This window comes from Alosa pseudoharengus, unplaced genomic scaffold (assembly GCF_046254945.1).
Source record: "Alosa pseudoharengus isolate Yale_2024_CS ecotype anadromous, Long Island Sound unplaced genomic scaffold, YU_APseudo_1.1 YU_APseudo_1.1_scf_15, whole genome shotgun sequence".
Taxonomy (NCBI): domain Eukaryota; kingdom Metazoa; phylum Chordata; class Actinopteri; order Clupeiformes; family Clupeidae; genus Alosa; species Alosa pseudoharengus.
The window spans coordinates 38,862,331-38,884,513 of record NW_027468620.1 but is presented as its reverse complement, the minus strand read 5'-3'; the positions used below and the strand labels follow the sequence as shown (position 1 = coordinate 38,884,513).

The window sequence follows — 22,183 nt, the reverse complement described above, 5'->3', positions numbered from 1 at the left end:
GTGGAAAATAATGTGAAGGTGTCGTGTGTGTGTGTGTGTGTGTGCATTTGCATGTGTGTGTGAGAGAGAGTAAGTGCAAAGCTGTGGGAAAGGTGTGTGTGTGTGTGTAGTGTGTAGTGTGTAGTGTGTGTTGTGTGTAGTGTGTAGTGTGTGTGTGAGAAGAGCTGTATGAGAGTGTGTGGAAAATAATGTGAAGGTGTCGTGTGTGTGCATTTGCATGTGTGTGTGAGAGAGAGTAAGTGCAAAGCTGTGGGAAAGGTGTGTGTGTGTGTGTGTGTGTGAACATTGAGTAACACTTTATTTCAAGGTATCTACATAAGAGTGACATGATACTGGGCTGTGTATTGGCAAGTATCTGGTGATACGATACATATCACGATACATATCACGATACATGGGTCACGATTCAATATATTACTACAGACAGCCTGACGTGACTCGCGGGAGATTTTTGTTTGCAATAGACAGCAGAATACAGCAGAACTTTCATTCTTACTCATTAAAATGAGCATGATGACTGACGAAATAAATTCTTATGATGTAGTTTAAATAAACCACTGTTGTCACACAGTTAACAGCCCTGCATTGTAGCACATAAATTGAATATCAAGTGTTTCCATCTAACGTGTAACGATGCTCCATCGTTTGCCCCATATACTAAAGTGTCCTAATGTGTAACGATGCTCCATCTAACGTGTAACGATGCTCCATCGTTTGCCCCATATACTAAAGTGTCCTAATGTGTAACGATGCTCCATCGTTTGTGCCTAATTGTCCTCATGTGGGACATCTAAGCTCCAGTGGGTGTGGCTCTTCCCCAAAGTGATGAATGCCAGTGAAAGTGGGAAAGCTAAAACTGTGGGGTCCTGTGATCAAAATGTGGATTTCATATGTCCTCACATTGTAGCCTAATATAGCCTACTACAGAAGTTAGAAAAGCAAAAAATGTCCCACATTAGGGCAATCCACCCTTACGTAAACCTTAATTTTCAACCACACTGAGCGGGCGCATGTCTTTACAAATGAAATAACCCAGTCGGTAGTTTATTTCGGTTGCACAAGTTAAAGTCGGTTGGTATTTGTGCATTTGAACTTGAGCAAGGGTGAGGGGTCAACTCATTAAGTGTGCTTGCAAGCACACTTATTGTTCTTCTTAAGTTTTATTATTATTATTAAGTGTGCTTGCAAAGCAGCACACTTATTGTTCTTCTTAAGTTTTCTTATTATTATTAATATTATTATTATTATTCCCGTCTCCCTTACATTTTTTCTCCCTGTGCCTAGGCCCTTTGAGACAGAGACACCGTTCCAACTTTAAAACGTCCGGGCAGTACCGGTGTAACTTGCTCGAGAAGATGACGTCAAGTGGGCATGTCGTTCGTCCGCCATATTGGATTGAATAGAAAGCAAACTAAATTTTCACAGGTCACAAATTTGGTCCGAACGCCACGAAACTTGACGTACATTATCATTGGACCAAGCCTCACAAAAGTAACTAGAAGGATTTTTGATTTTCGAAAGCGTTTGCCCGTCACAGCCAAACGAAATCGGCGGCGAAGCTCCGAAACAGGAAGTCGTCCATATCTCAGGAACACCGTCACATATCGATACCAAATTTTGTATATGAACTGGGGACTCCAGTGTGAGGGTGCATAAGCTAAAAAAAAAAAGAAATATTCCAAAAGTTTCCATGATTTGGCAAACCACCCACAGGTATTTGGTAACTCTCACCATTCACCTTTGCACCATTCACCTTCTATCACAACGCCTTCCAAGTATGCTCAATGTCTCTGGGTAGCCACAATGTCTCCGGGCAACCTTGCCCAATCATGAAATCCTTACTCTGCCATGGGATAGTATGGACTTACGAACTGAAATAGCAAGGAGAACAGTAGCTATATATAGCTTACATAATAGAGTTGTTTTCACATTGACGGTATTCAAATTAAATTTTTCATTATTGTTAAATATCATGATGGGAGAGTATTATTAAAAATGTTACAAGTATGCAAATGCATATGTTTACGGGCATTTAGGTTTTACTGTGTTGTTTTGTTGTAAAGACATGCAAGGCATTCTGGGCCTTGTAATGAACAGTGGTCGGCAGCACTCCATAGGCTACGTATTAATATGAATAGGTGTTTCTGTAAACCTAGGGACAATAATCAGCTATCTCTGTTACAAAAACGAGCTGGTAATCGCTCATTGAAGAGGGAACTATGATAAAAAGATTGTTTTCCTAAAAGCATGGTGTTGACAAAAGAATAAGCAGGAAATGCCACGTTAATCTTAAGTAGCCTACCTATCTGAACGCTAGGTGGCAGCGTTGTATTACATTTCACTAGTGTAGCCTACTTGAAATACGGTGTGAGATTCACAAGTAAGGAAGGTGCAAATATTATGTAATTTATCATGGGACATTATTGGAAATGTTATTTCTTGTTTATTCTAATTGCAAACCACACACATCCATTCGGAATCACACGTACACATTTAATACTGAAAGACTAGCATTTCGTTTATTTGATGTCGCCTAGCAACACAGCCTTCAGAGCAAAGATTCTAGAACAGGGCTTCAGAGAGACACGTTTTGAGTTTGTGGCCAAGAACCTAAAATATCGGTTTCCATGTGCTGGATGGTGTGCGTCCTTTATGAAAGTAAGTGTTTTATGCAGTTAACGTTACAGACATAATGAGTCATGTTGTAGTGGTCAACATAAATGTGCCCCTTCTGTTATTAGAATGCTAAGCGGAGAAGCATGCTAAGCAGAGATTTAATATCATTAATTTCTTGTGTGACTAGCTATAGGGAGGAGATGTATGTTGCTAATTGGGATTTATGGTCATTTGATATGAGATGCTTGCACTCGTAACTTCGTCACGTGTAACTTTAGGACTGCTATTTTTTTTTACTAACAGTAATTCACGAAGCACTTTAGCCCTAAAAGTAGCACCTACGTCTGTGACAGCTTAAAAGAAGTGGCAAGGACTCCTAACGCGATGTTTTGAAATGCGTCTACTATTGTCTACAGGAGCTTCCAATCGCGAGGGAACTTGCATTGTAGGCATAACTAAGGGATGCAATAACACCACCAGCAACCAAAACTAGCCTACTCATTGTCAACATGTACATGAAATGTAACGTTTCATGTGAATCAAATTAAAATGTTTTCTTTGCAAACGTAGGCATAGGCGTATGGTGACGGATTAATTTAATAATGCTGCTGTGTGAATCACGGTAAGTATGAATGAAGTGGCCACTTCTTAATGGGACTCGCTGTATGGAAGTAGGCTAAGTAAAATAGATAAGATCAAATAAGATAAGGTTCGGATATGCCCGCTTGACAACGGCAGAGATAGAACTGGCCTTTGGCCATAGCAACCATCCATTTAGAACGACTGGCCTTCATAGCAACCAAAGATCTTAGCTGTGATTCATGTACAGTATGCATTCAATGTGATGCAAAGTATAGAAAGGTGATGAAATATACAGAGACAGGTCAAGAAATATAGTGCAATGTAGACAGTAGTATACAGTTGATTTACAGAAGGTGGTTTAGAGTAATATGAATTAAATATAAATATGTGCAGTGTATTAGCAGTTATCTCATACAATAAGTAGAATATTGTATGTAGATGTAGCAGTAACATTATAATAGTAGAAATAATAAGATGGATATATGCAGTGTATTAACAGAATATAATAAAACAGAATAAATATGGATATTCAATATGACAAATATATAACAGATATGTACATAACATACAGCTATGTGCAGTGTGGAAACCGCATAGTGCAGAAACAACATTATAAGAGTAGTAAGAATAAGTCTATGTGCAGGATGAATAGTATAAAGATCAGTAGAATAACTATGTATAAATGTAATTACAGTAGGTCTATGTACATTTGTAAATAAATAGAAAACTATGGGTGAGAGGGATACATTAATTTTATTTAATCGTAAAAGTAAATTGCATTCAATTAAATTGCTATTAAAAATCTTTCCAGTAGGCTTTAATGTCACGCAAAAAGTACAACCAAAGCTGAGCTTGATCACCTAGAACGTCTAAAGAACCAGAACTTGAGTGTAGTTTTTTGCTGGGTCCCAGGCCATGTTGGTCTGAGGGGAAATGAGAAAGCGGACAGTGCTGCTAAGCAAGCCCTCAATGAAGAAGTCACAGAATGTCAAATCCCTGCCCCAGACCTTAAACCTATACTGAACTCTTACATCTCAGATAAGTGGCAATCTGAATGGGATTAATGTACCAACAACAAGCAAGGAATGTGAATTTTGGCACATTTTCATGATTCACTGGGTCGTTATGGGCCACACAAAATACGGTGTTGCTAAAATTACTCCTATTGTGGCTATTAGAGACATGCGTTCATGAGTATCCAGCTACATTCAATGAGTTAAGTAAAATACATTCACACACACACAAAAAACATCACTAATGTTGTGGACATTCCTTTATTCTGAGATACATCAATAGGCTCTCAAAACAATCCCAAACAGACATAAGGTGTTTATAGAGCAAATCCATATAGATTATTTGTCAAATAAACCAGTAAAACAGAATTAGGGGATGGAATATATAACATTCACACTCATAGCTCATATTTTTAAAATAATTCAGTGAAAAAGTATCCTGACAAACAAGCAGCATTTTAATGCCTTAGTCATATTTCATAATTTCAAATTTTTCTCTAGGTTACCTGATAGCCCAGTTTGAGAGGTGCAAGACGCGTGACATTATTTATTTTTGCAGCCAATCACTGCTGTTGTTTTATTTTATTGATTTGATTTTAGTCATAGAAGCTAAATTCGAAGGCAGGCCACAGGTAAAAGCCAACGAACCGCATTCACCCCGCAAGGCAATAGTTGAATAGAGCTTTTGAGGTATTGCCACTGCTCCAACACTGAAAGGCACTGTTAGAATGCTTGGATCAAGCCAGGTTCAGCATAGCGTATGTCACTGTCTGCTCACGTTGGTGACCGGACCAGGGCAAGCACACTTTTGCAGTTCCCGCCGGAAATGCAGTCTAGTTTAGCTTGCTATTCGCTTAACTGAGTGTCTGAATGGTGTCTTGCTAAATGTGCCCACAAATTCGTGGTATTATCCGAGTACTTGATTTCTGCCAGACACAGTTTACAAACTGCATGGTTCCTGTTGATATCGGTAGTGCCCTCGTTACTCTAGAAACCAAAACGATTCCACACTTCAGCATGGAATGCTGCAGGAGCCACGGAATGCAGCGGGAGCCGGTCTTACACGGTTCAGCCATAGCTACGTTGTTAGCTTCTAGCAAAAAGTCAGGCACTGCGTCTGCTAGGCACTGTTACGGAGGTTTAAACACAACATAAACGGGAACCACTATCTTACCATGCATATTTTTGCACGTATCCCAAACTAAAAATGAATCGATATTGTGTTTTTGAAAATTGATACAGTATTGCAAAATAAAATATTGTGATAAAGTGTATCGCTTTTTTTCTTACACCCCTACATGACACTGTCAAAACCCTAACCCTAACTAACATGACATAAACTGAATGACCTTTAATGACAGAAGTGGCTAAAGCAGCCCTAATGAAAGTGTCGTGAAGCTTTTTTTTTTCTTTTTTTTTTGGAAACTATAGTGTTCTTGTATAGGCTAATTAAGCACGAGGCCTTGTATAGGCTAATTAAGCACTAGGCCTTGTATAGGCTAATTAAGCACTAGGCCTTGTATAGGCTAAATAAGCACGAGGCCTTGTATAGGCTAATTAAGCACTAGGCCTTGTATAGGCTATTTAAGCACTAGGCCCACTAAGCAAAACTAGTGTTATGTTGCGCATAAAGCATGAACTGGGTTCAAATTTAACAGACAGAAGAGACTTTTCTCAGCAGACTTTTTTCTTTGACGTTTTAATTGAGTGGTGGTTTCTGGGTTTTCAGTTTGTTTTAAACAAAAAAAATAGCAAAGGAACAAGGCAATTGCCATAGTCGTTTACAGAGATCTGAATGCACCTCGGCCCGTCAGAAGATAGGCTACTTTCGCTTTAGACAAAACAAGTCTCGGGAGGATAATTCGCAAGATTTTGTAAGATTTTGAGTTGTTTGAATACTACACACACATGGACATGCTCTCGTAGTTGGAATCAAAGCACATCGATTTCCCTCTCACATACCCTACACATGCACATCTCTCAAGTCTCACACGTGTAGCCATAGGCAAAACTGTATCGCACCGTTGTTACGTTGGTATCATCGCACAAAATGATTTTTTTTGTAGCACATGCAACATAGAGGTTATGTGTACCTACAGCCCTGGATACATCTCTCAAAGTGCACTCTGTGTACCTACAGCCCTGGATACATCTCCCAAAAGGCACTCTGGAATCTTTTAAATTCTTGGAATTTTTTCAAATTGGGATGTAGATCACGGGTGTCGACGAATTTATGTAGTCGATTACATCGACTAATCGTCCCAGCCCTAGTTATGTCATAAACTTTTATGACTTGTTTATAATGTTTATGACAGCGTCATGTCACTCGTATGTAGTATGTAGTATGTACCTTCAGGTAAAGTGTAACCGTAGTTTGTAGAATGTGTGTGTGTCTAAATAAAGGTGTGTGTGTTTGTGGATGTAGGTCTAAATAAAGAAGTGTGTGTGTTTGTGGATGTAGGTCTAAATAAAGGAGTGTGTGTTTGTGGATGTCATTGTGGCCATGATCATTTTTTTTTGTGTGTGTGTCCTTACATCACTTATGCAGTCACTACTGCTAACTAATGAGTCAGCCCAAATGGTTACGCTGCCACCATTAATATGTAGGCTTATATTTATTAACACACACAAACACTCTTTAGGGAGCCTATTTAATTTCCTGATTTTTTATGTTATTTTTAACAGGAAGTCCACACACAGTGATATTTTTTAAAGGTGAACGTGATTTTCATATGCAAAATTAATGTCAGTGTTGGAAACTTTCTCTCTCACACGCACACACACACAACGTACAGTACATTTGCCTGCCAGCCTGTGTGGTCATTAGGGCTGTAACGATACACCAACCTCACGAGTCGGTTTGTATCACGATTTTGTTTTTATTTTATTATTTTATTTTTTTTGGGGGGGGGGGGGGTTTACTGACTGTCTGATATTTATGACACACACGCATCACTTCAATATCAGACAAAAGGACCCTGAACAAGCTAATCAACATCTTGGACAATGACTGTCATCTACTCCACGGCACTTTCATAAGGCAGAAGAGCTTGACCAGTTGGAGACTTCGCTCACTGCCATGCACAACAGACAGACTGAGGAAGTGGGAGCAGCACAGATGTAGTATTAGCTATAAACCCCAGAGTCCTCTGAGGAAGATGCATGAAGCATTGAAACGTTAGTCCCTTTTGTACACCTTAATTAAAGTTTATAGCTAATACTACATCTGTGCTGCTCCCGATTTTTACTTTTAGTATATCTACACGGTCCGCTCTTCGTCTGATGCACCAGATGTAATGCTGCAGAAGCGCGGTGGATCCACTCTTTTGTGAGACTGAGGAAGTTATTTGTCCCCAGGGCCATACAACTGTTCAATGCTTCACTAAAGGGAAGAGGAGAGATAGACTTCTCTGCATAGTCCATCTGCATCTCCACCCTCTCCTCCACTTCCATGACCTCCTATAACAATGTTGCGTACTGACTGTCCACTGGGCCACTGTGCTACTGCTTACACTGTCTACACTGTTCACAGGCTATATATATATATATATATATTAGCCCACATGTACAACCCCTCCCTCCATCCCCCAGTCTGGACTGCGGTCTAACATCATACTTGACCAATGGCTGATACTCCATTACTTCAAACCTATCCTTGCACTGCTGCTATAATTCTTGTATTACTACATTTTCTCTTATATTGTCCATATTTATTGCTGGTCTCTTATATTGTCCATATTTATTGCTGGTCTCTTATATTGTCCATATTTATTGCTGGTCTCTTATATTGTCCATATTTATTGCTGGTCGCTAGACTTTAACTCTGCACTGTTTCACTGTTGGACTTATTTGCACCATCACCATGACACACACCTCATAGAGCACCTTACCACTGCATACTGAATCACAGGGTCAGTCCCTGCCCTGTCCCTGCAAGCGCCTCATGCTTAGTACACGTGCAGACAGGCAGACACACACACAGGGAACATTCTGTGAACTTGTGTGTGTGTGTCAGGGCAAGGTTGATCTGGGTGCAGATAGGTCCAGTATGTGCCTGTGTGTGCGTGTGTTAGGGCTGGGACAGCGCGTTGACGTAATCGATAAATTTACGTTGACACAAAATATGCGCGTCGATTCGCCAAGCATAACGTGTGCTGCTAAATATTTGTCATTTTACACCTTCAGTGTTTCCCATACGTTTACTAATCTGTGCTTTTTTCATTTAGATATGTAAATCAACATGTATAAGTTGCTATTAGTCAATTAATGGGGAGATAATCGAATCAAAATCGAATCGGACTAAAAAAATAATCGCTAGATTAATAGTTTATCCCAGCCCTAGCGTGCGTGCCTGTGTGCATCAGGGCAAGGTTGATCTGGGTGCAGATAGGTCCACTATGTGCCTGTGTGTGCGTATGTGTACATGTCTGCATTTGGGTGTGTGTGTGTGTGATTCATTATCGTGTGAATTCCTGTCTATTTCCTGGTTGTGGGCAGAGGGCATCCTATCTGGTGTGCAGCTAGCAAACACCACACACACACACACACACACACACTGCTGACGGCCACTATCCCTGTATACAGAAAGAGACAATGAGTGGCAGGGAGCATGAGTGTGCAGAAAAGCCACACACACACACACACACACACACAGCCAGCCAACCTCATCTCTGTTCACCTCTCTCTCTCACTCTCTCTCACACTCACTCTCTCTCACTCTCTCACTCACTCTCACTCTCTCTCTCTCTCTCTCTCACACACACACTCACTCTCACACTCACTCTCTCTCACACACTCTCTCACACACACTCACTCTCTCACACACTCACTCTCTCACTCTCTCTCACACACTCTCTCTCTCACACACACACACTCAATTCAATTCAAGGTTTTATTAGCATGACTGTAGGTACAGTGTTGCCAAAGCACAATTAAAACAGCAGAACAATTAGAACATTGATAGCATTAAGGGAAACAGTAGCATGAACAATTGTGTGTATACAATATGTACTGTGTATTGTGTGTATACAATATGTACTGTGTATTGTGTAATATGTACTGTGTATTGTGTGTATACAATATGTACAGTACACTCACTCTCTCTCACACTCACTCTCTCTCTTTCTCTCTCTCTCTCTCACACACTCACTCTCTGTCTTTCTCTCTCTCTCTCACACTCACTCTCTCTTTCTCTCTCTCGCACACTCACTCTCTCTTTTTCTCTCTCTCTCACACACTCTCTCTCTCTCACACTCTCTCTCTCTCTCTTTCACACACTCTCTCTCTCTCACACTCTCTCTCTTTCTCTCTCTCTCACCCACTCACTCTCTCACTCACTCACTCTCTCTTTCTCTCTCTCACTCTCTCTCTCTCTCACACTCTCACACTCACACACATGGGTCAATGGTTCCCCCTAGTGATAGGTTGTGTTCCTGTGTGTGTGTAATGCTCTGCTTTGTTCTAGATGGCTGTTTTTCTAAAGCTGTGTGTAGCTTTTGTTTGATTGCCTCATTTCAAATTCCAACTGAGTGTCAAAGTTTTGCCAGCACAGTGTTGGAAAACTAGTACACTATTAGTATACTACATACCTACTATTAATATACTACATAGACACCTACTAGTACACTATTAATATACTACATACCCACTATTATACTATTAATATGCTACATACCTACTATTAGTTGGGGCAGCCGTGGCCTACTGGTTAGCACTTGTAACCGGAGGGTTGCCGGTTCGAACCCCGACCAGTAGGCACGGCTGAAGTGCCCTTGAGCAAGGCATCTAACCCCTCACTGCTCTCTGAGCGCCGCTGTTGATGCAGGCAGCTCACTGCGCCGGGATTAGTGTGTGCTTCACCTCACTGTGTGTACACTGTGTGCTGTGTGTGTTTCACTAATTCACGGATTGGGATAAATGCAGAGACCAAATTTCCCTCACGGGATCAAAAGAGTATATATACTTATACTATATATATTAGTATACTACATACCTACTATTATACTATTAATATACTACATTAGACACCTACCAGTACACTATTAATATACTACATAGACACCTACTATTAATATACTACATACCTACTATTATACTATTAATATACTACATACCTACTATTAATATACTACATAGACACCTACTATTGTACTATTAATATACTACATAAACACCTACTATTATACTATTTATATACTTCATAAACACCTACTATTAATATACTACATAGACATCTACTTTTATACTATTAATATACTACATAAACACCTACTATTAATATACTACACCTACCGACACCTACTATTGTACTATTAATATACTACGATGTAGCATAGAGGTTAAGGAGCTGGGCTAGTGTGCAGTAGCCTGTCTATTGGGGCGGTGGTAGTGTAGTGGTTAAGGAGCTGAGCTAGCGTGCAGTAGCCTGTAGGGTGGTGGTAGCATAGAGGTTAGAGGTTAAGGAGCTGAGCTAGCGTGCAGTAGCCTGCAGGGTGGTGGTAGCATAGAGGTTAGAGGTTAAGGAGCTGAGCTAGCGTGCAGTAGCCTGCAGGGTGGTGGTAGCATAGAGGTTAAGGAGCTGGGCTAGTGTGCAGTAGCCTGTAGGGTGGTGCTAGTGTAGTGGTTAAGGAGCTGGGCTAGCGTGCAGTAGCCTGTAGGGTGGTGGTAGTGTAGTGGTTAAGGAGCTGGGCTAGCCTGCAGTAGTGTAGTGGTTAAGGAGCTGGGCTAGCGTGCAGTAGTAGTGTAGCGGTTAAGGAGCTGGGCTAGTGTGTAGTGGTTAAGGAGCTGGGCTAGCGTGCAGTAGCCTGCAGGGTGGTGGTAGTGTAGTGGTTAGAGGTCAGAGGTTAAGGAGCTGGGCTAGCCGGCAGAAGATGTTCAATTCCTCACTTCCACTATTTTACTAGTTATATTGCTGAACTTCAACTATTAGCCTATGCTATTTATACACTAAATATGGGTGATACATTATGATTGGATTATTAGTGGTTATTTGTGTGAGTACTGCTCTTGGGTGCTCCTTGTTGGTGCCCCCCCCCCCCAATCCCAATCCTCCCCCACCTTTCTTATGCAGCCCTTGCCACTTAATCTACTAAACCCCTCTTCTACTGCACCCCCCCCCCCCCCCCAATTAATGCACAAATAGGCTGACACCAGACATAATTTCACTGCATTTTTTACTTCCAGTAACTATATGCATGTGACAATAAACTTCCTTGTATCCTTGTATCCTTGTATCCTTGAATCCTTGTATCCTTGTATCCTTGAATCCTTGTATCCTTGAATGTCTTGACTTGTGTGTCCCTTTGTCCAGGGCTCGAAATTAACTTTTATTCTCAGTGTCCCGCAGCTATCCCGAATTCTACTTGCCACTGTCCCGGACTTAACCACTAGTGTCCCGCAGCTATCCCGAATTCTACTTGCCACTGTCAAGTTCTTGTTTTTTTCCCATTCTACATAATAAACAGTAACTTGCATCACTTAATTAACTCGTAAGTTCTGAAGACTTAATTTATTAAACACCATTTTATTAACATTATCTGCTTATTTCACACAACACTCATTTTCAGAGGTTGCGCTTTTGGCTCTTTTTTGAGGTTGCACTAGACGTTCTCATTGTCCGTCGTTTTGACGGACAGGGTTGTAAAACATTCCGTCAATAATCTATTTTCACGTGTCGTTAATTTCAATGTCAGTTTAGTGTGATGTCATGGTCACAGATCTCATTGAAAACAATAAGTAGCATGGGAAATTACCACGAAGCTGTCGGATAGGCTACTCTCCGGTATTTGTTTTTTCTAAAGAATAGCCTATAGCTTAGAACTGCCAAAGCGAAATGTCAAATGCTAACTTAAATAACTGTTTTCATAGTTAACAGGCTACCTTGCAACACTATCGTTTTGTCAAATCGCAGTTGCAGTAGCCTAGGCTATTTAGCTCAGCATGATATTGGTGACGTTTTGTCTGTCACCGACAGAAAACACGCAGCGTTTTATTTAGAGAGGACTGTCATCTCGTTTAGAACACCAGTATAACCTTAGGCCTACACTATCAGTCAAAAATGTTCACAATGTCATGAAAACAAATGCCATTTACCTGCCTGCTAGGTAGGTAAGTTAACCTAGGAATATCGGAAAGTGACCCATTAGGCCTACCGCCCGCGCCCTATTTTTGTGTCGGCCTATGAGTCACTTAATATTCATTTAACCAATATGACGGATTCCTAAGGAAACGCAAGCACCCATCCCGTTTGGGTATCTTATACTATATTTGTACCAAAAATGACATTGTAGCCTACAGTGATTCGAAGACCAGTAAACAGTGTTGTAAGGCTGCGTGTACAAAACAGCTTCTTTACAGATCAGCTGGCTAATGCTGCTTTTTCCAGCTGCCCATTACGGAGAAATTTGGTGATCACTGAACGTTGTTTAGGTAGCCTACATTGAATCACGTTAAGCTTTTTCCTTTTAATAGGCCTCAATAACATCCATAATAATTGGAATGTGAACAGTTTAGGAAAAAAAGTACCTATTTTGAAATTTGCTTTGCCATTTTTTCTACTGTCCCAGAGTTGTCCCAGACATCATTCTATTGTGTCCCGGAAGCATTTTTTATGGTCCCCGGGACGTTGGGACATCGTTAATTTCGAGCCATGCCTTTGTCTGAAGGGTTTTGTCATGAAATCCAGTGACTCTGAGGGGATCATAAAGTCTTGACTGTATCAGAGGCAGTGTGTGTGTGCTGTATCAGTGTGTGTGTGTGTGCTGCTGCATCAGTGTGTGTGTGTGTGTGTGTGTGCTGCTGTATCAGTGTGTGTGTGTGTGCTGCTGTATCAGTGTGTGTGTGTGTGTGCTGCTGTATCAGTGTGTGTGTGTGTGTGCTGCTGTATCAGTGTGTGTGTGTGTGCTGCTGTATCAGTGTGTGTGTGCTGCTGCATCAGTGTGTGTGTGTGTGTGTGTGTGCTGCTGTATCAGTGTGTGTGTGTGTGCTGCTGTATCAGTGTGTGTGTGTGTGTGCTGCTGTATCAGTGTGTGTGTGTGTGTGCTGCTGTATCAGTGTGTGTGTGTGTGTGCTGCTGTATCAGTGTGTGTGTGTGTGTGCTGCTGTATCAGTGTGTGTGTGTGTGCTGCTGTATCAGTGTGTGTGTGTGTGCTGCTGTATCAGTGTGTGTGTGTGTGCTGTATCAGTGTGTGTGTGTGTGCTGCTGCATCAGTGTGTGTGTGTGTGTGTGTGTGTGTGCTGCTGTATCAGTGTGTGTGTGTGTGTGCTGTATCATTGTGTGTGCTGTATCAGTGTGTGTGTGTGTGTGCTGCTGCATCAGTGTGTGTGTGTGTGTGCTGCTGTATCAGTGTGTGTGTGTGTGTGCTGTATCAGTGTGTGTGCTGCTGTATCAGTGTGTGTGTGTGTTCTGCTGCATCAGTGTGTGTGTGTGTGCTGCTGTATCAGTGTGTGTGTGTGTGCTGCTGTATCAATGTGTGTGTGTGTGTGTGTGTGCTGCTGTATCAGTGTGTGTGTGTGTGTGCTGCTGTATCAGTGTGTGTGTGCTGCTGTATCAATGTGTGTGTGTGTGCTGCTGTATCAGTGTGTGTGTGTGTGTGTGTGTGCTGCTGTATCAGTGTGTGTGTGTGTGCTGCTGTATCAGTGTGTGTGTGTGTGTGCTGCTGTATCAATGTGTGTGTGTGTGCTGCTGTATCAGTGTGTGTGTGCTGCTGTATCAGTGTGTGTGTGCTGCTGTATCAGTGTGTGTGTGTGTGCTGCTGTATCAGTGTGTGTGTGCTGCTGTATCAGTGTGTGTGTGTGTGCTGCTGTATCAGTGTGTGTGTGTGTGTGTGTGTGTGCTGCTGTATCAGTGTTGGTGTGCTGCTGTATCAGTGTGTGTGTGTGTGCTGCTGTATCAGTGTTGGTGTGCTGCTGTATCAGTGTGTGTGTGTGTGCTGCTGTATCAGTGTTGGTGTGCTGCTGTATCAGTGTGTGTGTGTGTGCTGCTGTATCAGTGTGTGTGTGTGTGTGTGTGTGTGTGCTGCTGTATCAGTGTGTGTGTGTGTGTGTGTGTGTGCTGCTGTATCAGTGTGTGTGCTGCTGTATCAGTGTGTGTGTGTGTGTGTGTGTGTGTGTGTGTGTGCTGCTGTATCAGTGTGTGTGTGTGTGCTGCTGTATCAGTGTGTGTGTGTGTGTGTGTGTGTGCTGCTGTATCAGTGTGTGTGTGCTGCTGTATCAGTGTGTGTGTGCTGCTGTATCAGTGTGTGTGTGTGTGCTGCTGTATCAGTGTGTGTGCTGCTGTATCAGTGTGTGTGTGTGTGTGTGTGTGTGTGCTGCTGTATCAGTGTGTGTGTGTGTGCTGCTGTATCAGTGTGTGTGTGTGTGTGTGTGTGTGCTGCTGTATCAGTGTGTGTGTGTGTGTGCTGCTGTATCAGTGTGTGTGTGTGTGTGTGTGTGTGCTGCTGTATCAGTGTGTGTGTGTGTGCTGCTGTATCAGTGTGTGTGTGTGTGTGTGTGTGCTGCTGTATCAGTGTGTGTGTGCTGCTGTATCAGTGTGTGTGTGTGTGCTGCTGTATCAGTGTGTGTGCTGCTGTATCAGTGTGTGTGTGCTGCTGTATCAGTGTGTGTGTGTGTGTGTGTGTGTGCTGCTGTATCAGTGTGTGTGTGTGTGCTGCTGTATCAGTGTGTGTGTGTGTGTGTGTGCTGCTGTATCAGTGTGTGTGTGTGTGCTGCTGTATCAGTGTGTGTGTGTGTGTGTGTGTGTGCTGCTGTATGTGTGTGTGTGTGCTGCTGTATCAGTGTGTGTGTGTGTGTGTGTGTGTGCTGCTGTATCAGTGTGTGTGTGTGTGCTGCTGTATCAGTGTGTGTGTGTGTGTGTGTGCGTGCTGCTGTATCAGTGTGTGTGTGTGTTGCTATATCAATGTGCGTGTGTGTGTGCTGCTGTATCAGTGTGTGTGTGTGTGTGTGTGTCCTGCTGTATCAGTGTGTGTGTGTGTGTGTGTGTGTGCTGCTGTATCAGTGTGTGTGTGTGTGCTGCTGTATCAGTGTGTGTGTGTGTGTGTGCTGCTGTATCAGTGTGTGTGTGTGTGTGCTGCTGTATCAGTGTGTGTGTGTGTGTGTGTGTGCTGCTGTATCAGTGTGTGTGTGTGTGTGTGTGTGTGCTGCTGTATGTGTGTGTGTGTGCTGCTGTATCAGTGTGTGTGTGTGTGTGTGTGTGTGCTGCGGTATGTGTGTGTGTGTACTGCTGTATCAGTGTGTGTGTGTGTGTGTGTGCTGCTGTATCAGTGTGTGTGCTGCTGTATCAGTGTGTGTGTGTGTGCTGCTGTATCAGTGTGTGTGTGTGTGCTGCTGTATAAGTGTGTGTGTGTGTGTGTGTGTGTGCTGCTGTATAAGTGTGTGTGTGTGTGTGTGCTGCTGTATCAGTGTGTGTGTGTGTGTGTGTGTGTGTGTGCTGCTGTATAAGTGTGTGTGTGTGTGTGTGCTGCTGTATAAGTGTGTGTGTGTGTGTGCTGCTGTATCAGTGTGTGTGTGTGTGTGTGCTGCTGTATAAGTGTGTGTGTGTGTGTGTGTTGTTGTATAAGTGTGTGTGTGTGTGTGCTGCTGTATCAGTGTGTGTGTGTGTGTGTGCTGCTGTATCAGTGTGTGTGTGTGTGTGTGTGTGTGCTGCTGTATAAGTGTGTGTGTGTGTGTGTGCTGCTGTATAAGTGTGTGTGTGTGTGTGCTGCTGTATCAGTGTGTGTGCTGCTATATCAGTGTGTGTGTGTGTGTGTGTGTGTGTGTGCTGCTGTATCAGTGTGTGTGTGTGTGTGCTGCTGTATCAGTGTGTGTGTGTGTGTGTGTGTGTGCTGCTGTATCAGTGTGTGTGTGTGTGTGCTGCTGTATCAGTGTGTGTGTGTGTGTGTGTGTGCTGCTGTATCAGTGTGTGTGTGTGTGCTGCTGTATCAGTGTGTGTGTGTGTGCTGCTGTATCAGTGTGTGTGTGTGTGTGTGTCTTTTACCTTTTTTACCATGTCTTTTTACCTTCATTTTTGTTAAATCTCGGCGTGTGTTGATAAATTGGTGTGTGTGTGTTAACTCTTGGCATGTGTGTGTTGTTAACTCTTGTCGTGTGTGTGTTGTTAACTTGGTGTGTGTGTGTGTGTTGTTAACTTGGCGTGTGTGTGTTGTTAACTCTTGGCGCGTGTGTGTTGTTAACTTGGTGTGTGTGTGTTGTTAACTTGGTGTGTGTGTGTTGTTAACTCTTGGCGTGTGTGTGTTGTTAACTCTTGGCGTGTGTGTGTTGTTAACTGTTGGCGTGTGTGTGTTGTTAACTCTTGGCGTGTATGTGTTGTTAACTCTCGGCGTGTGTGTGTTTTCCTGTGTTAACTCTCGGCGTGTGTGTGTTTCCGTTGTTACACACTCAGGTGCGGGCGGACCCGATCCCCATCTGCAGCTTCTGTCTGGGCACCAGGGAGTCCAACCGGGACAAGAGGCCCGAGCACCTGCTGTCCTGTGCTGACTGTGGGAGTAGTGGTGAGTGTGTCTCTCTCTCTCTCTCTATATGTATATATATATATATATTAGGGCTGTCAAAATAACTGATTCATTTCGATTAATTAATTTGAGAAAAAATAACTGATAAAAAAATAACGCAGATTAATCGATTCTGTATGACCTTTGACCCCGAGTCGTTCTAGTTAGTAACCATTACTGTAAAATGAAGGAGAGAGAAGAAAATGTGCAGCCTAGATCATTAATTGGAACATTTACTTTTAAAAAACGGCCTGATGGTGTTGACAAAAATAAAGTGTTGATTAAAATAAAGTCCTCTGCAATGTCTGCAGCAAGGAATTTGCATATCACCGGAGTTTGTCAACTCTAAAGTCGCACATCAATGGAAAGAAATAGTGTTGACATTGAGGGGAGTGTTCATTTATTTTCATTGCGTCCCCTAGGTTATATCTGTGGACTGAAATGCCTTGTATGTGAAAAAAACTTCTTCCCGAAGCACTTTTGAATTTATTTCCTCAGCATATTAGGTCATATCATAGATTATTATGGCCATTATTTGAACAGTGAAAATAATAATAAAAGAGTTTTTGAACTTTAATGTCACTAATGCTGATTATTCAATGATTCATTTGAATTTAAATATTTAAAATACTTTCTCAGCAAAAATTATATATGCGATTAATTTAGATTAATTAATCACAGAGTATGTAATTAATTAGATAATTTTTTTTAATCGATTGACAGCCATAATATATATCGGATCACGATCCGATTTTCTATCTTATTACGACTATTTTGTATGTTGTTTACTTTTCTTGCCTTATATCCAGTTTTGTTTGAAAGGGTCTATTATGTTGAAACTACAGACTTGGCTTTAGGTATTTCCTACTGCAAGCTACTTACCAGAACAGAGATATGAACATAGACGTTTGAAACATAGTGAAATGAAATAACATGGAATAATAATTTGACTGTTTTAGCACACTCTAAGAGACACAAGTATTAAGTAAGTTAGGGTTAACTGACATGAATGAATGAACCACAAAATTTGTCCTCCCTTGTCACAGAAACAAGAGAGAAACAAAAGGGGGTTCGGGGGGTAACTGGCTGCAGCTGCAACATCAACACGTGTGTGTGTGTGTGTGTGTGTGTGTGTGTGCCCGCGTGCGTGCGTGTGTGCCAGACAAATACACGGTACAATTGGATAACCCTGTCATTGTAAACAAAACATGTCAGTTTATTTGCAAAGCTTCTGTTAGCGAACTAGCATGTTGCTACTACCCATAGAAGACTATTGGAGCATACCGGCAATGAACACACAAGACGGTTAAGCCCTGAACTCGCTAACTTGCTGCCCCTCGGCCTAGGTGCTAGCATCTGTTGCTAGCGTGTCTTTTAAACGAGTCATGGCGCAGGAAACTATTTTCTCTTGATGGCTTTGACATACAATGGTAATAATGTTAGATAATAATGTACAAGGATACAAGGATACAAGGAAGTTTATTGTCACATGCATATAGTTACTGGAAGTAAGAAATGCAGTGAAATTATGTCTGGTGTCAGCCTATTTGTGCATTATTAGCATGTAGTGTTAGGGCCCGTCCCAATACCTCCCCTACCCCTAGATTTTTGCCCTAACCCTTGTTTTTGCGCGTGCACGTGTAGGGCTAGGGTGTCCCATTACTTTAGGGAGCAAGGGGAAGTGCTATTTTCCCCTTAAAATCAACACTCAAAATATAGCCAGGACCGATGCAGGCTTAAAACGAAGTAGGAGATGAAATTACCCAGGATACCGTGCGAGCTCAGCGAGCCGGCCAAATTTTTCATATATTTTCGCAAATGAGCATATTAAAATTTCGAAATATGTTGGAATATGTTAGTTTGATGCACATCTGATGGACTGTTGAGTTTTGAACACTAATGTTAGAAAATATCTCACGAAGCTATCTGACGACGTTCATGATATCTGCTGAGTGCTTTGAGAGAGTCTGCCCATCAAATAACATTATGGGCCCTATTTTAATGGTCTGAAACGGAAGTGTCTTCGCGCAAAACGCAAGTGACTTTGTGGGCGGATCTTGGGCGCTGATGCTATTTTACCGGCGGGATATTGACTGTTGCGCCCGACGCAAATCTAAAATGGGGTGGAAGTAGCTACATTAATCATGGGTGTGGTTTGGGCGTAACGTGCAATAAACCAATCAGAGCGTCATCTCACAATCCCTTTAACAACAGGCACGCTTGTTCCATAGCTGATTGCTATTATGGTGGCGTATTTGCCAGGGGCAGCCAGGTGCGTTCACAGCGCTATAATCACTGTTCAGTTGGGAACAGTTAGCTATTGATTTTTCATCTTGACAAAATGTAATACAGAATTGTCACAAAGACATACTTTCCGATGTTTTGGGATCATTCTCACTGAATCACGAGGTTATGAATGCATGGTGATATATTTGCAATGTACAATGTAATCTAACATTACCTCTCTATAGACAATGCATATCTTCCGTCAGTTAATCTGGGCATTTGGGTTAAATGGCATCGGCATGCAGTTCAACATCACGTCTCCTTAAGTCCTCTAACATTTCCTAATTTATGTCATCAACACATCAGTGATTCGTGAAAATGTGTACGCTAGATTTATGCCTATTTTTTCACATGGACACCACACTGATTTCCCTCTAGTGGTAATATTTTTCTTTGAAATTATGTATGGTTTACAGAAATGGGAACTACATTGTATAGATGAGAGGAGCTAAGTGCGCAGCACAGGCGGCCAAGCAGGGCTTCGTTTAAGTTGACCTAACTTTCAACTCTGCACAGTATCCCATTAACTGCGTGACAGTAGACTATTTACAATATTTTCTGTAAAGCAGAGTTTGTAAACACATTATCATCAACTTAATTCACGCACAACATTTATTTGAGCAGGAGAGAGAATAACAATGAATGGATGCAGCAACTACAGAAATTGTAACCATACTTGCTGCTTTCTTGTACTATCTGTTGCTGGTTAACAGCACATGAAAAGCTGATTTAAGCTAATTCACTAACTCAAGACTTCAAGGCCATCATGGATATAAAAAGTTTTTTGAAAATAACGAAAGGATGGAGGGAACATAGCAAAGCTTGGAGTTATTTCAGATGGGCTACAACAAGGTAGGCAAAATTATGGTGCTTAAAACCTTACACAACGGTAAATTGGAACAAAACTAAAAGTAACTTTAGCCTTTATAGGGCTGTAGCCTATAAAGTTGTCCAGATTAATAGGTCGTAATTAGGCGTTGTTGTAAAGATATTGCATGTAGATGTTGTACTTTATAGGCTACTAAATATTTAGGTCACCAATGCACGAACAAAACCGGGAAATGGACAAATATTATCAAGGCTTTGAATGTTTCCGTCTGTGCACGGGGGTGTCTGTAGATTGGTGTGCAACGCATTCATTCATGCAGGCCTGTGGTCATGCATGCGCCCTTAAAATAGCATCTGCATTTTCGCCACAGACTTTAGACCAGGGAGTTCCTGGTCTGTGGCGGAATTGTTTTCTGAAACTGCAAAATATCAACAGTGAACGTTTGCGCCGGAACACGCCCCGTCTTTTCGCTGAACCGCCCCCGTGGGCGCAATCGAATTCCCTAATTTACAGGCATGTACCTGTGGAGGGAAAATTTCAATATGCGCTGACTGCAAAATAGGAAAGACAAACGCGCGAGTATACAAAGTCAATTGCGCCGGGACGGAAAATAGAGCCCTATATATCGATCTGGGTAGTTTCGTCAATATTTAGGATGTGTGTTCTGGCGTTCACATGAACACGGATATCTTTGTTGATTAACCAGACGTAGGTAAACCAGCACAGCCCACACAACAATGACCGCTGGAACGGGCATGTTCCTGAATGAAAATAGTAGCAGGCTACTACCGGTAGACACGTCGGCGCTGCGTGTGACGTAGGTGAGCAGAACCCTGTCAGAAACGGCCCTAGAAAGGAAGTGGTCATACAGCAGTAGCCTAGCTATTAGCTTAGCTTAGCATAATTCATTGAGGTTAGCCTAGCTATTAGTTTAGCTTAGCATAATTCATTGAGGTGGGCTGAACCAACTAGCATATAGCTTCCAAAAGTGACAACTTAGTAGGCTGAGGGGGTGGGAGTGTCTGGGGATGTGTGAGTGTGTGATAATAAACAATGCGAATCAATATTGAGACACTTTAGGCTACACAAATAATGAACCCTAAATGCTATATTTGGACAGGCTGTATACTAATTGCGCAATAGGCTATCCAACAAAAATGACTATAACTAAGTAGACATGGGACGTAAGAAACTTGTGGATAGCTGGGATTTTTGCTGCACCCAGTGTGAATTTGCAGCTTGTTAAGCCTAGGCTACATTTGCAGGCAGACGAATGAAGCCACCGCAAATTAAACTTACCGATAGAAGTGCACATCCCTCGGGTATTGTGGTTCGAGCAGGCATTTCAAGAGTCTGCAACTGTTTTTGGATATTTGGCTCTTGCCTCGACTGGCAGCCTGACCATTTAAATCAAATGCATAACCTAATCATGTCAATGTTGCAAGAAAGCAAACTAAATAAGTCATTGACATTCGTTTGTTTTAAATCATTTGGGGAGACTTAGGTTACATGATCCCGACGTTGCGTTGTCATGGACTACGGGTAGGAACTACAGCCAGTGCAGTTTAAAATAGTTTTCATACACAACGCAATGAGTAGGCTAATAATACACAACGCAATGAGTAGGCTAATAATACACAACGCAATGAGTAGGCTAATAATACACAACGCAATGAGTAGGCTAATAACTGGATATAGGTCATTGCTATGCATAAATGCATTGTCATAGTCAGTTACCTTGTCAACCCACAAACAAGGCAAATAATAGTATATGACAACATCGGAAACCAACCCTCCAAATCCTGTCCCCTGGTGGCCAATAAGTAGAAGCACAAGTTACTGGATGAGCTGGATGAGTGTCCTCATGGAAACCCACTGCATGAGTCTTATCTCAGCTCTGTGGCCCTACTCCCTGCCCTGCCGGCTCCCTGTTATAGCTCCTGTGTGTGTGTGTGTGTGTGTGTGTGAGAGAGAGAGAGCTCAGTAATTGACTTCTATGAGTTTCACTAACAATGTTTAAATCTTCTCACCCAGTCACTCATTAAGCCCTCAGCCGCCGCCCGACACTACAGAGTGAGATCATGATAGCCCCCCCCCCCCTCTCTCTCCAGAGTGAGATAATGATTGCCCCCAACCTCTCTCTCCAGAGTGAGATCATGATTGCCCCCCCCTCTCCAGAGTGAGATCATGATTGCCCCCCCCCCCCTCCAGAGTGAGATCATAATTGCCCCCTCCTCTCTCCAGAGTGAGATCATGATTGCCCCCTCCTCTCTCCAGAGTGAGATCATGATTGCCCCCTCCTCTCTCTCCAGAGTGAGATCATAATTGCCCCAGAGTGATATCATGATTGCCCCCTCCTCTCTCTCCAGAGT

General features: G+C 42.3%; 1 protein-coding gene across 3 annotated transcripts in view; it reads left to right on the top strand.

Annotated features, from left to right (window-relative positions):
* LOC143124686 (histone acetyltransferase KAT6B-like) overlaps positions 1–22,183 on the top strand; it is an 89,330-nt gene that overhangs the window by 10,116 nt on the left and 57,031 nt on the right. For all 3 annotated transcript variants that reach the window (XM_076286394.1, XM_076286392.1, XM_076286393.1), the window contains exon 3: positions 16,588–16,696. In XM_076286394.1, the coding sequence (XP_076142509.1) occupies positions 16,588–16,696 (109 nt within the window). The remainder of the gene's footprint in view (positions 1–16,587; positions 16,697–22,183) is intronic.